General features: G+C 38.1%; 1 protein-coding gene across 1 annotated transcript in view; it reads left to right on the forward strand.

Annotated features, from left to right (window-relative positions):
* Positions 1-15,827, forward strand: part of ITGBL1 (integrin subunit beta like 1) — a 203,500-nt gene that overhangs the window by 78,254 nt on the left and 109,419 nt on the right. The window contains exons 3-5 of the mRNA XM_027065181.2: positions 1,762-1,908; positions 9,380-9,502; positions 13,236-13,376. Of these exons, the coding sequence (XP_026920982.1) occupies positions 1,762-1,908; positions 9,380-9,502; positions 13,236-13,376 (411 nt within the window). The remainder of the gene's footprint in view (positions 1-1,761; positions 1,909-9,379; positions 9,503-13,235; positions 13,377-15,827) is intronic.

Here is a 15,827-nt window from a genome sequence, read left to right on the forward strand (position 1 = left end):
CCGTTGGTTAGGATCCGAAATGTCCCATCCCAAAGAAACATTGAGTATTCTTTTATTCCAGATTCAGCAAATCATTGCTACTGCATTTCATTATCTTCTAAATCATTTCTATTTTCTTTGCTGTTTAGATAAAGCCGTTTTATTGAGATGAACCATTAGAAATAGCTGGTATTAAACTAATAATAGTGGTGATCTCATGTGGTTCAACCTAATACGCTAATATTATAAAAGAGTAATTACAGTTACCGAGATACTTCTTTGCAAAAAGAGACTTAGCCACTTCAAGAATTTGGCTTAATACTTTTATAAATAGACTGGATGGTTGGCAGGAGAGATCACTTATGCTTGTAAATGATACCAAGTTGGCCGAGATTGACAATATCGTGTAGGGCCAGACAGGAATGCAAAATGATACAATCAATTTGACAGTAATGTGCACTGGATAAAATGAATTACAATTAGAGTGCATGCAAGGTTTTGTTTGCAAAATAGAATAATTAATTTGAAAAATGCAACAGGAATAGAAACATTTACATGGACTGGGCAACATTCAGAGGAGTTTTAAAGTCACAACCAATCATAGATTCAGGCTCTGCTGAACATGCCCAAATGGGACACCTCCGAGTCATTCATTCTGACTGGCCATCTGGACCTCATCATGTGGATTTTGGCTGCCACACTGAATGACTGCTGGCACTAGATCAATGATTCCATTCCACTCTGGTCTATGAATTTCAGGCATTGGGACATAGCATTATTATTTTGAGTAATGTAAGAATATTCTCCCTGCAGCCCATTCAAACTCTGCTCACCTTTCAAGGCTCATTTAAAGGTCAAGGGAGTTCACAGAATCTCTCTCCTGTTATTTCTATAGGAGACTATATTGCTCAACTTAACACGAGGTCTGACGAATATTTCTGGCTGAAGATAACCCCATCTTTGTTGTTTTTTTTTTTAAGTTACTTTTTAAGTTACTTGAGGACAAGAGCCACGTATTGTACATGTATTACACTTGGATCTGACTAGTGTGTAGTCAATATAAACATTGGTAGGATTCATTAACCAAGACTTAATAAAGTTAATTATCATAAGAATAAAAATAGCACAATGTTGACTCAAGAACATGAAAAGTTGAGAAACTTCTGTGGAGGTAGATGACTATGGCTCTTAACCCTTTTGATTCTTGAACCATATTTTCTTATTAAGAAACAAAGTATGTGCTTCTTTTTCATGTCAGTCTTATCCCAAGGTGGTATTTAATATGTCCATTAAACTTTATTACATGCTAAATGCCAATAAATCAAAGGCCAGTGTTTAGTTTAGTGGAGTGTCATATAAGACTTGTTACTCAGAGTGGTGGCTTTAAGTGTTATAAAATGCAGTTAAATGGAAATAATTTTTATTGGGCTTTTTTGTCTTAAATGTGGAGGTACTAGATGTATCTTTGTTTTTTAGTGTTAAATTTTCTGACAGAAATTATACACTAGAAGTGTATAATTAAACTTCTAGTTTATGATCTAGTGTCTCTACAAATTAATTAATGGTTTAAGAGTGATTTATCAACTTTGGTTATTGAAATAAAATCCACATATTCCATTATACTGTATGCATTAGCATTACCCCTCGGCCTCCATAATGTACATGTTTTTGAATTCATTGTAACTCAGTCCTGAACCAACATCACCCTTAAGACTTTCAGTTACAATAATGGGTTTCTCTGAAAAACAATTTGAGTCTGACTGGATGTTGTTAAATCCTCAGGCCATGGTAAGTGTGACTGTGGCAAGTGCAAATGTGACGAAGGATGGTTTGGGGATGCCTGCCAATACCCAGCTCACTGTGACCTGACAAAGAAAAAGAGTAACCAAATGTGCAAGAATTCTCAAGATGTCATCTGCTCTAACGCAGGTAAGAAATCTACGAAAATCCTTAAATAATCAAATTTGGGTTTTAATGGAAATATGTAGGCGTCAAGAAATGTGGAACCTCTGAGAGAGAATGCTTTTGAGTATATATTTTTGAAATGAAATTCAGATAAATCAATAGGGAAAAATGTCATCTTGCTGAGACTGGCAAGTTTGATGCTCTCCAGCTGTTCCAAATGCCTTCTTCAAGCAGGATATTCACAGGAAACAACACCCCAACAACATTTTATGTAAATTGTGAGCTACGATTTTGAATGCTGGATTAAATCTTTTTAAAAGGATTTATATAAACAGATTTAATTATTTTCTATTACAGGTCAAGGGTGCTTTGAATTTATACCTTAGTATCAAATAGAAGCAAATCTTTTTAATTTGATAGAAGCTTTAGATGCACATAGAAGGATAGAGTGACATCATGATTTTACATTTGGCTAAAATATTTTTGCATCTCACAGAAGTCATTTAAAAACAGTTTTTAGAAAGTAATAGTGAAGCTGTTAAAATTAATTACCAAAACCATATAAAACAAAACAACTGGTTTTGGTTTCAAGAATACTAGGATGGTATTACTATAATACTCTTTTCATACTTGGGCGCATGGAGCCTCAAAAGTCAGCTTTTCTCAAAGCTGGCTGAACTTGAGAATGCTCCCTTACAATGCTAGAGGCTTTATTTCAGTTGTTTTGGTGGGTATGGTCTGGCCTGAGGTGGGTTTTTAAAGCTCTCCAGGTAATTCTTATGGAGATCAATGGGCATGAGCCATTGTTTTGTGTGCTAAAGACAAGTATTTGACTAGAGAATCTTCCCTCCTGAAGTTCCTCCCTTTGTTGGTAGAGTCCTTCTATATTCAGAGCTAGAATCTTTCTACAGTCTTAGATTGCAGTGAATTGCTCTGTGTAGATTAAATGCAGTAAGAGGGTTTTGCTAGTAGAAATCAAGGCCATACCCAAAGCAAAGTGTGAGTGGATCGGTCAAGGACCATGATAAATGTCCTTAACAGTCAGGTCACTTTTTGTGTTCACTGATATTCTCCTTCTCTCCAGCACATCAGTCTTTTCTGTCTTCTCAGGAGGATTTTTCTACCTCCAGTTCCTAACATCCACCCCTCCCAACACACACACACACTTACCACTTACCACGGAACCTCTTCATTTTGAAAACGTCCAGCTTTCCAAACTTCTTTCAGTAGTTAAGACTTGAATTCTGTTTTGTTTGTTTGTCCTTTATTTTTGGATTTATTTATTTTTTATTGTTTATTTTTCAAATAAAATCTAGGTTTTTTTCTTTGTAATAATACATTATAACTGAATAGGGGTTAGACTAGGAATCCAGTGTTTCAACATTATGGGAAAAAACATGTGATTTGCTACATTAGCATACCTTACAGGAGAAAATTTACAGAATTGTTTCAGTAGATGATCAAACATATTTGGTAAGATATAGAATGCGGTTTTAAGATATCTGAGTCTCTATCTTTTTTTTTTTTGTAAAAGTGATGAAATTCTTTTATGTAATCTACCGTCCATATTCCAGTTTCGTTTATTGGCCCAACAATGTCCTTTACAGCATTTCCCTGCCTCTGTAGGATCCAGTCTAGGGCAGAGTTATCTTTAGCTGTTATCTCTTGTTAGCCTCCTTTAATCTGGACCATTTCCACAGACGATGGTATTATAGCATTGAAAATTTTGAAGAAAATTGTCTCCATCCTTTTTTTTTTTTTTTTTAAAGAATGTTACTCATTTTGGCTTTGTCTGATGTGTCCTCATGATTAGATTCATGTCATACATTCTTAGCTGAATTGAAAGATAGATTATTTTGTGTTCTCAGGATGTGTCATCTGAAAATCTATGTTACCCATCTGCTCTCAGTGGTGAGGTTAATTTTGATCACCCGGTCAAGGTGTTGTCTGATGTCTCAGCTCTGTAATTACTGATTTTGCCTTTGTAACAAATGAGCAGTCTGTGGGGAAACACTTAGAAATTATAAGATATCACATCCTTGTCAAAATTACCCCTGATTTACCATCCATTGATGACTTTCACCTAACCCAGTATTTACACTGGTGATTGAAATATGATGATTGCCAAACTCCAACATTCCTTCCATATTTACCAGTTGGTACTGAACATTCTACCACAATTAAGAGTCTTCTCTCATCAACCAGTTATTTGGTATTTCATTTACTTAGTGATTTATTATCACTCCAGTATCATAATTCCCAGTATTTCAATGGTTTATTATTCATTATTGCACTCAATTATTCTGGTGCTCAGATTGTCTCAGATTAGGCAATTGGAACCCCTTCAAGATAGCTTCTCAGTCTTTGTGATGTGCCTCTGTTGTTGTGTTTTATTTTGTTTCAGCAAATCTTTCCTTTCTGACATAACAAGATATTCCAGAATCATATTGTATCTGGCTTGCCACAGCTTTGGAATCAACCATTTCTCTAAAGAACCTTGGTTTCTTTAGGTTAAGAATGGTATTAGAATAAAAATTGTGAGCACTAGGGTGTTTATTTCTACTGGGGTGAATTTACTTGTTGGCCCTTTCTGCAAACAGGCTAGTAAACATGCATGAACATATATATATGTACACATTCATATGTACATGCGCATGTATATGCATATACATACACATACATATTTTAGAAATCATGAATTCACACCAATACATCCAACTTCAGTCCACCCCCCAACAGGGTTACTTCCTATTTTTTCCCCTTCCATATTTGCATGTCTCATTTTTCATGGTGAGAGGACTCTGGCTTCCAACATCATGGCTATATTTGGTCATTTGTTCAGTCTTATGCTACACCTAAAATTGTTTTTAAAATTGCTTCATGCATACCACTGTACAAAGCAAATCTACCAAAAAATTTTAGGATTTGTTGGCAATTGATCTCCTCTCACACCTCCACCCCACGCCAGTCATGCTCCAGATTGGGATACTTAGTTAATTGCTGTGTTCATAAGGTACTTGGATTTCTTTCTTTTTCTCTCCCTTTAGTGTAGTGATTGTACTCGTTTGAAATACATTGAGCTTGTTTACTTCAGATGGCTTTCAGTTTTAGAGTTTTTCCCCTCCCTTCCATCCTCACTGATTTTGTTTTGCGATATGTAGAAGATGAACATGCTTCCAAAAGTTAAAACTATATTAAAAAAGCCTTCTTAATTAATCATCACTCTCTTGCTAAACCTTCCCTCCTGCTTATTTTCGTACCTGATAGGTAACCAGCTTTACTGCATTCTGCTTTATCTGTGTATGTGTTTATTTTTTCTAAAGATAAATAGATGTATTTGTTATTATATTTTTAGTTTTCATTCATTCCCTACACAAAAAAATAGCATGCCATATATGTTCTTTTGCACTCTGGCTTTGCCACTCAGCATCTCCTAGAATTCACTCCACATCAGTACACAGAAATCTTCCTCATTCTTTTTTTGGATGTATAGGACTCAGCTCTATACAGGTGACATAATTTATTCACTCAATCTCCTATGGTTGGGCATTTAGACACTTTCCAATATATTGAAATTACAAATATTAATGCAGAGAATAAATTGGTATGTGTGTGTTTTCATATTTTTAGAGGCATACCTTCAGGATAAACAACTAGATGTGAGATTCTACACCAAAAGGTTATTCATATTCAGTGTTACATTTAATCTTTTCTCTCTTACTGTCTGTTCAGTATAGAAGCCTTTCAAGTTGACTTTAGCAGGCTGTGTCGTACATGGCTTCTTTTTTTAATGTCTATTTCTACCAGCCTAGTTCTGGACCACTCCCCTACCACTGCATTAGGCTCTGAGTTCTCTCTACTAATATTTTCCCTTATATTATGATGTGGTTTCTGGAAGCAGCTTGGAGCAGAAGGGGAAGAGGAGGCACCTGACTGGCTGGAAGACTGCAGGGCAGGATGAAATGGAACTGGGTCTAAAGGCATTCCAGAAGCTGACTCTATAGGGGTGTGGAAGGCAAGGCACAGTCTGCAAAGTGGGGCTCCAGCACCATCGCACAGGAGTATAGATGGTGGTCAAGAGAGGGAAGTCCTCCTAGAGAGAGTTCAGCTGTATTAGTCAGAATGAAAAATCAGAGCGAAAATAATCTAGCATAAATCAGAAGACCAATCCCAGAGCCCGAGCTCACTGGCAACCAAGAAAAAGAAGCAGTATGACATAACATGAACACAGGAGTCTGTCACTTTTGCCTGGGCTTCCATATGCCATATCTTGGAGCCTCAGTTGTGAATTCTACTTGGTGGGTGAGAGAGGAAGTCTCTGAGCTGTTGTAAACGTCCCACATTAGCCAGGAATGGTTCAGATGTGTGGATGGGAGGGAGCCTGCCTGTTGGGGTGTCAGTGAGATATAGAATTCAGAGGTAGAGGCTGTTCCTTCCTGTCTTTCCTGAAAACAGCTTACTGTGTACGCTGCCCTGACAAGGTCACACCTTGCTCCCAAACCATGAGGGGCTCCTGGTATTCCGACAGAGAAATTCTAAAATCCTTAGCCAATATTCTTGATCCTCTACTCTCTGCCTTAAACTGACCCTCTTCTCCAAACTCAAGCCAGACTCTGCCCTGTTCTTAAATTCCACATCCTTTTTCCTTAGCCGAGCCTCCTTCCTCAATATCACAAGCCTTTTCTCCATCTCCACGTGTTGAAATTCTATCCATACATCAAGTGTCAACTCAAGAACTTGCTCCTTTACTGTGCCTTTCCTCCTTTGCAGAGCCAGACTGAGGTTTATACTTTCTATATAGCATCTGTCACAAATCTGTTGCAAAGGCCCTTGTGTCATCTGGTCCCATATGTATGTGTAAAAATCATTGGTCTTCTAACTCTATCTTCCTGCTCTATGATTTACTTAGTTTCAACTTTATGCATCTTAATACCTCCTATAGCACCTGGTACTTTGCTAACAATATAATCGGCAGCAAGAAAATTTAATGAATGGATATGTGGATGGTTGAAAGATAGGATGAATAAACGTGAAAATGAAAAGGAAGGGTGATAATTAGAGAGAAAATGCGATGAGACAATATCATGCATTACAGAATTTGATTTGAAATGAACTCTTATAAATTAGTTTTCAGGGAAAAAAACCAAAGAAAGTGAAATTTAATAAATGTAAAATTCATATGAGTATTCTCAGGGAAGAAAAATAATTAGCTCAAATTCTGCAAAATCACTGTTTCTATGTAGCTGTGAGAGAAAAATCTCTTAAATATAATATCTAATTGCAAGTGACCCAGGTAACAGAATCATGCGGAGCATATGGAGACAGGACGTTGTGGGGCCCATCAATATAAAGTGAGTCTGGAGGAAATGTTTGGGAACACGACTCTTATACTCAGTATCTTCATGGAAGAAGATGAAGATCTCAAAGTTTTCTGGAAGCCTATGGCATAACTGGACACAATATTGTTTTCAGAAAGATGGCTGGGTGATACACTTACCACTGGGTTCTCATAACTGCTCTATGGAGCAGATGTTATTTGCAGATAAGGAATTTGAGAGTTAGAGATGAACATAACAGCCTCAGAAATGTATAGCTATTGATTACTAAAACCTGGATTTGGATACAAATCCCCCTTATCCATGTGTTTTGGGTCACACCACATACAGACTTGCGAATACCCAGTAGCTCAGTTCAAATATCAGTATCATCTTTGGTTCCTCCTGATTCTTCACCACGTACACTCAATCACTGAGTCATCTGTTCTTTCCCCTGAAGATACCTGCAAGAGTATTTGCCTCTTTCTAACTCACTGCTGTCACCCTCTTCTGCCTCTGTCTTCTTTCCTGCAGACAAATGTAATAACATGTCCTCATGTCCACTGTGCCTCATTTCAGTTCATTCCTCATGCATTAACTAGAGTAATCTGGTAAAAATGCATGCCTGATCACATGACCCCCTGGTAGAGAATATTTCTGTGGCTTCTCATTCTTCCTGGATTAAGGTTGGAAATCTTTAACATGACCTTATAATAAGACTTCCATAAATGGCACCTTTAGTCACCTTATTCATTTTATGCTTCTTTCCACATCATTTTCTATGTTCCAGCCATCTTTGACTTTTTCTTCTTATTTCCTCTTTTATCACAGAGCCTTTGCTGTAGTCTCTTGTGGGAAGTGGGCCTCTCCACCATCTCACTTCTCTTGCCTACTGAGAACTTTGCTCTCAGTTCCTTATTTAGGAGCTACTTCCCCAGGGACTCTGTCTGACCACCATGTCACAGTCAAATCCCCTGCTAAGCTCTTCTGCAACATTTTGCACTTTTCCATTTATTTTATCATATTGGTTTACTCATATAAAAGTCTGAGAGGAGGATTATGACTGAGTTGGTCTCCCATTGCATTTCCAAAGTCTAGGAGGCTATCTGGTGAGTGGTCAGGTCTCAATGCATGTATGTTGATGGCTATGATTATAAATTACAGATGGAAAAATAAGTATTAAAAAGGAAGTTCCTTAAATGGAAATTCTATTTTTCAATATCATTTTAATGCTGTTTTACTGTCAGTGAAATCACTCTCGAGGGTTGTAGTCAAATCCACATACACACACACACCACACACACACACACACACACACACACGCACATATATATGGCATATATATATATATATATATATATATGATAAGCAGTAGACCAGATGATTCCAGAGCCTCTGTGTCATCCTGAGCTGCCCTGAGGTTTTGGTGAGGTTCCAGAACTCTATACCTACGAAAACTTGCCCTGGTCCTATTGTCATAAGGATGTATGTATCAGTTTTAACACTGTGCAAGTGAAATTACTAGGAGATTCTAAGTTTTTAATTTATGCATTTGTTAATGAATTCCACAAATATTTATTAATAAATGTTATGCTGAAATATTGTGCAAAGCATTGAATAAATACTGGTGAGGAAGATAAGCGATGCTACTTCCCTTACAATGCTTAGAATTTTCTGCTTTAGTTCACTTCAGACCCAGGTGTAATCAGAAGATAGTCATTCATGCATTGATTGGATGGCCATGTATAAAGTAGCTCTGCACTTGGGAAGGTCATATTTACATTAATGAATAAATACATCATACATTAATGAAACTATTAGAGGTCAATCATAATAGTTATGTGTCATAAAATATAATTGCTGTACTATAATCACCAAGAAAGAACTTTGTTATCTATCTCATCATAACCACAGTAATACACAATTGAAAATTAAATTGATTTGAATTGTCTCTGTCTTTGAAAGAGATAGATTAAAAAAAAACCATTGGTTATCAGGGTGCCTGGGTGGCTTAGTGTGTTGAACATACGACTCCTGATCTCAGCTCAGGTCTTGATCCCAGGATCATGAGTTCAAGCCCCGTGTTGGGCTCGGCACTCGGCGTGAAGCCTACTTAAAAAAAATTCATTATCATTTATATGCACCTAACAAATAATTTTTGTTTTGTTTTCATGGTTTAGGTACATGTCACTGTGGCAGGTGTAAGTGTGATAATCCAGATGGAAATGGCCTTGTTTATGGTAAATTTTGTGAGTGTGATGATAGAGAATGCATAGATGATGAAACGGAAGAAATATGTGGAGGTAGGTACACTATGCAGAAATTAGTAAAAGTAACTTGATTTTTGATCTGTTTTCTTATACTTTTATCTCTCTATAAAGGTTCTGCACTAAGTTTACTCATTTAATCTGAATTTGTGTTTATTTGGAAAACACTTCATATGAGGCATTTAGGGTAGACTAGTACTTCATAAATGCAAAATCAGACTGCTTCCAGGGGAGAGCCAGATCATTATGACAATAGGCAACTGTGTGGTCCTGAAGTGGTCCTACTGGTACTTTATCTTCTCTGCTTACCACGGCCACTTTTATTCTGTCTCTGCTCTCCCAGTCTCTCAATTGCGTGTTTTAACTTCATTCCATTTCCCTTTCTAAATCATCAGCCTTTGAGTAGTCTCATGTCCTATTGGAGACATTGGAGGCCAATAGAATTATTAGCCTAGAATCTCTCCCTCCCCACCACATACCGAGATAATATTTTTCATGATCTTTTCTATGTTCCTATGGCATTTCTACAAACAGCACTCAATCCAGTTTTCTGTTGTACCAGTTATTATATGTGCCACGCTTGCTGGTGCCCAGCACTGTAATAAGTTCTTCCCATTCACTAGGTAATGTACCTAGGGTCATTCCAGCAATTGTATAGACTCTTATGTGTCTGATACCGAAGACTGTGCTCTTGACCCCTCCCCATGCAGAATTGCATCAGGGCCCTGGAGTTTGGAGCTCCATGAGAAGAGCCCCTCCTTATCACCCAAAGTGTCTTCTTCTGCTTACCTGTCTGCCAGCCTGTTCCCAGAGTTTACATTTGCAAGTATGGGTAGCACAGGAGAGGAGAGGAGAGAGCAATGAGCATCCCTTCAGTTTACATAAACTCATCTCTGTTGTTTGTTAAAAGTTTTAGCCTGGTTACCCCTGGTCTCATCTCTTCATTAATAAGCAATTACTTATTTCATTTATCTCTGGCAAGATTCCAATCCATGGAATCCTATTCTGCCTACAGAATGAGTGATTTCAGAAGAGCATTTTCTGTGGAAGGATCAGGGGCCAGTGGGGCAGGGGGAACGAGAGAGCCATAGGGAAAGTGTCACTGACTTAGGACAAGCGGTCCCTCTGTGTGTAAAAAAAAAAATGCAGCTTCAATTCTTGTGATCATTCAGATATTCTTATTTTAGGTCTGTTTGGCTCTCTCTGGCTTCCTTGCTGTACAACCCACCAAAATAAAACAGACAAACACAAAAATTTACATTTTTCAAGGCAGTGACCTAAGCTAGGTGCTGCTCAGACAATTCTGCTAATGGACTCAATCCAAAATAATTAGAACAATTAGGTAAATCCACCCACAAATATTATGCATTTATCCTCCTCCTGATGTTTCATTTCCAATTATTATGGACGAAAAACAAAGAGGAAGGGAACATGCTTGGGGCCATTGTGTTCTGATACACATCACCAGAGCAAAGTCTATTTGCATGTGTAAATATAAACATTTAACATGAAGTCACGCAACAGGAAATGTTTAACTCCCAACCTTGCCATTTACTATTTCCATTTGTTTGAAGCTTAAGCAATTTCATGGCGCAAAGTTTCAGACCATAGACACCAGCACTGCGGTAAATATCCTCTGGGAGTGACTTTGACTGGGATTGTAGATCTTTCCACATGTCATTCATTCTCATGAAACCAATCTGTTAAGAGGTGATTCTACAGCCCATCGGTAAAACAATTTAAAAGGAGATTTTCTTGCTCCATCAGTTTACAGAAAGCAAAGAATGATATTTATTGTCAGGAATGTGTGTTGCCCAAAGCTTGTATTTTATCTCCATTATCCAAATGTGTCCTGTTAACAGTATTTTCATTTGGGTTGTGAGGATATCTGCTTAATTTTTCTGACCTACATCCAAGTGTAATTTCACATGATTCTTCTCTCCTTATTCACCTATATCTCAATGATTTTTTAGCAAGACCCTGATTCAATTATGAATTTTATAAATATACAAATAATTTGGATGTAAAGAACATAGATTTGGGATTATTTGTTAATGTCATGGTAATCCTTACATATGTGGCACCTTATATAAATTTCCTGAAATTACAGAGGAAATAAATTCTAGTTTAAGAGTTAATCAAGTCTTGAAAAAACCAACTTATAGAAAAGCTTTTAGCACACAGTTGTCTTGCTGTTTTCCAGTGTAATCTTCAAGTTCCTGAAGACATAGCACTGGGATGTGATATTTTGTGTGGGTACCTGAGAGATAGATACTGTTGAGTTCATAAATAAAAGGTATAGCTTTTATATTTTATCACTGATGAAATAATTTAATATCCTTTACATTTGCTTAAGTGAACAAATTAAAATTTGTTGTAGAAATGATCATTGACTATTCAGTTAATAAGAGGTTTTCCATGGACATCCAAATTACAGCTCACTTAGGTAGAAAACATGGCATCGTGTGCTTGGTTCCCCGTGTCTTTCTTATATCTCACTGTGGCACTCTTTCTCTCGCTCTCTCCCTTTGTCTCTCTGATGTGTGTCTGCTTTTTTTCATCGACAAGAATAGGGTAAGAGACAAGAATATTCTATTGTACATTCCCCTTTCTTATGTGAGTTCTGCAGGCCCTACTGACACTTTTGCCATGAGCCAGAAATGCCATAGTGTTTAGGAAGAAAAAATAGCCTCACGTTCAGTTTCCCATGGGCCCTGTGGAATTATGGCTGCAGGAGAAGAGAGAGGGAAGAACAATGACTTTAGCTACAGACTCTGATAAAACATAATTCTATGAAATGGAAAAAATAGACTAAGCAAAATCCAGCGTGACCCTCGTTTTCATCATATTTACGAGAACAAACACACATTCATGGTTGGGTGAATACATAACTATACTCCTAGGAATTTATATAACCACAAAAAGGGAGGATCTAAGAAGTAACTTGAGGTAAATAGAATTACCATCTTTTGGGAACTTGTAGGATTGCTAGATATGGATGCAGAAAGTGAAGATGTGACAGTTCAATAGGGGTTGCTTGGATGTAAGGACAAACAAGCCAGGTAAAATTTAAAACGAGGCAGGAGTTGAAGGGATGTGGTGGCATCAGAACACAAAATGATGGGTCATCCTGTCCCCTTGACGAATAGGAGGGGCTTTGATTGTGAGGCCAGGGGTCCATGCTATTTTATTGGCCTAAAGGAGTAATAAACACTGGTTTAACTGAAAACCTCTTTTCTACATGGTGGAACACAACAGCTTGTGGGACACAGTTGAACGAAAAGGTGAAATATCTCCTCTGGTTTAGGAAGCGTTCAGTCATTAATGATGTGCTTCCAAGTAAATATGTACCACTGGTTTCTCAATGGTTGATTTCAAATGAAATCCTTGGATGACTAATTCAAGAAATGCCCTTAGCATGAATGCTTACATACATTTGACTCTGATGCGTGCATTTGAGATTGGAGGGTAGTAGACCAGCCTGTCTCGTTCTTTCATGTCATTTCTTCAAATTTCTTTCATTTTCACCAGCTGCCTGGCTAGGACAAGTTACAAGACACTTGCTCTTGCTTTTTGTGTACGATTATGGAGGTACATGCACAACCATGGTGTGCGGGGGACAGATCTATAACTTGATTGTTTTAAGCAAGGATTGTAGAGCTGGTATATTATTTCAAAAGGCAAAAATGATCACAAAGAGGTAGAAAGTTAATTTTGCTTTTAAAAGTTGCTCCCCCTCCTCACTCTATAAAATTCATTTTGGGTAAAGGCCATGGAAAGTGTTACTGTGGAAACTGTTACTGCGAGGCTGGTTGGCATGGCGATAAATGTGAATTCCAGTGTGATATCACCCCCTGGGAGAGCAAGCGAAGATGCACATCTCCAGATGGCCAAATCTGCAGTAACAGAGGTGGGTCATTCATCCACGTTACTATGAATTGGGAGGAAAACAAAGCTCTTCATCATTAACCCTCCTTTTCCTTGTATTTCCTTGGGTGTGGGGGAGGTCATCTTTTATAGTGTTTGACTTCGATGTAAGTCAACATTTACAATGCCAACAGTCTTCTCTTTCTTATTTTTTATTGAGTAACAAAGCAGAAAGATAAGAAAGTTGCTGTAGTTATTTAAGCTTCACTGAACAAATAGTTAACATAGGGACTGTAATTTCTTTGGCGGCCATCCAGAAATAGCATAGTACAGCTAAAAGGCAATTCTTGTAGATACTTCTGTTAAATGTCTCTTGACTAACAGAACCATCTACAGCATGAGCATCTAATTATCTAGAGAACATTCAAGAAACCCTTTTGTCTTAATTATGAGTAAATCGAAGGCTTGGTTGTAATACTGAATTGATCTGGAGTCACTTTTATCTGCAATAATAAAAATGACATAGAACAGGTATAGAAACTATGTGTCAGACAACCAGATAAAATTTAGATTGACTTTCGATATGAATTTTAAGAATATGTTGGTATTGCTAAAATGTCCCTTAAAGTGAGTTAACTAACTGTTGATATCAAATCAAATTACTTTTATTTAAATGCTTTTTAAAACTCCTTGAAAACACATGGGGTCTGGGTGACTCAGTTAGTTAAGCATCTGACTCTTGATTTTGGCTCAGGTCATGAGCTCACAGTTCATGGGTTTGAGCCCCACGTCGGGCTCTGCACTGACAGCATGAAGCCTTCTTGGGAGTCTTTCTCTCCCTGTCTCTCTCTGCCCCTCCTCTGCTCTCTCTTTCAAAAATAAATAAATAAACATTTTTTTTTTTAGAAATCCTTGAAATTACTTGTCATTTTCCCCTTATTAGCTGTACTGGCAGATAAAAGAGAACTATGCTGGACCATTTGTTGCCTGCCTGAAGGTATATATAAGTGACCATATTTCCTTCTTCTTTTTTTTTAATTTTTTTTAGTGTTTTTATTTATTTTTGAAGGAGAGAGAGAGAGAGAGAGAGAGAGAGTGAGCATGAGCAGGGGAGGAGCAGAGAGAGGGAGACACAGAATTGGAAGCAGGCTCCAGGCTCTGAGCTGTCAGCACAGAGCCCGACGCAGGGCTCGAACTCACAAACTGTAAGATCATGATCTGAGCCGAAGCCGGATGCTCAACTGACTGAGCCACCCAGGCGCCCCCATATTTCCTTCTTTTAATATTATAGAAGTCTGGAAAGTTGGAAAATTATACTTTTTAATTTCTGTAGATGAATGGTGCTTTTTATCAGGTAATGCTTATGTGGGAAACCTTAACATACAACCAATTTTCCCTTTTCAAAAAATGGCGTAAGAAATTAATGCAGAAGAGTAAAATGGGCCAAATTTCTATACATAGGGAAAGGAAAGCAAAAGGCCTGAAGTTGGAAGAAAAATTATAAAGAAAAGTCCTCTTTTTAATGTATGCAGAATAGGTCTGACTCTATAGCTCACTAATTCATGTTATGTTTTCCTTTTCTATATAAGGACATGTTTCTGTCCGCGTCCTTCTTATTCAGTAGGTCCAGTCATCACTGTCATGATGTCAGTATAGGAATCTTGGGCTGTGTTCCCGTGAGATGTTGAAAGGAAAGAGGAGAAAAATGCCAATGGTTGGGCTGTGGATCAGGGCCGGTTCTGCAGCAGGGATGTGTGGGCTCTGAGAGAGACACACACTACTCGCCAACCCCTGAGGTCTCACCTTCTGCCTGTCCTTTCCTGCACTTGGAGCTGTCTGATTTGGAGATCTGGCAGAGCAGACTGGGAGGCAGCATGCTCAAATGAGGCTGGGTAGCAGTGAGATTTCGGGGGTTCCTGAAGGCAAGTCGGGAGGAGGCACAGCAATATGTCTTTTTTTTTTTCTCAGAAGGAACCATCCGTGTCTCCCCTGGCACTCTTCCTCATTATTGTTTCCGGGGTGGGGGGAAGGTGGGGGGCGGGAGAGAGACACCAATCCCTGCACAGGCTTACCTCCTTTTCCTTGTTAGCCCATCTCCAAGGACCAGAAAACCTTTGTTGTAGACACAGCTAATCAGGGATAGAACAAGTGTCCTGTATCGCCTAAATCGTTTATTCAGTGTCAGGTTGGACTCACCTTAGCATATACCTATCCTTATCCCCTGCACCCACATCAGCTATACTATTATGAAAGCCAAGGATATTCATTTTTTAAAACATAGATACAGGTATTTATTTATTTTTATTTTTTTAAATGTTTATTTTATTTTTGAGAGAAAGAGAGAGTATTTGAGCATGGGAGGAGCAGAGAGAGGGAGACAAAGGGTCTGAAGCAGGCTTTGCACTGACAGCAGAGAGCCCGATGCAGGGCTCAAGCTCATGAACTGTGAGATTGCGACCTGAGCCGAAGTCAGACGTTCCACCAACTGAGCCAC

This window comes from Acinonyx jubatus, chromosome A1, assembly GCF_027475565.1.
Source record: "Acinonyx jubatus isolate Ajub_Pintada_27869175 chromosome A1, VMU_Ajub_asm_v1.0, whole genome shotgun sequence".
NCBI classification, from domain to species: domain Eukaryota; kingdom Metazoa; phylum Chordata; class Mammalia; order Carnivora; family Felidae; genus Acinonyx; species Acinonyx jubatus.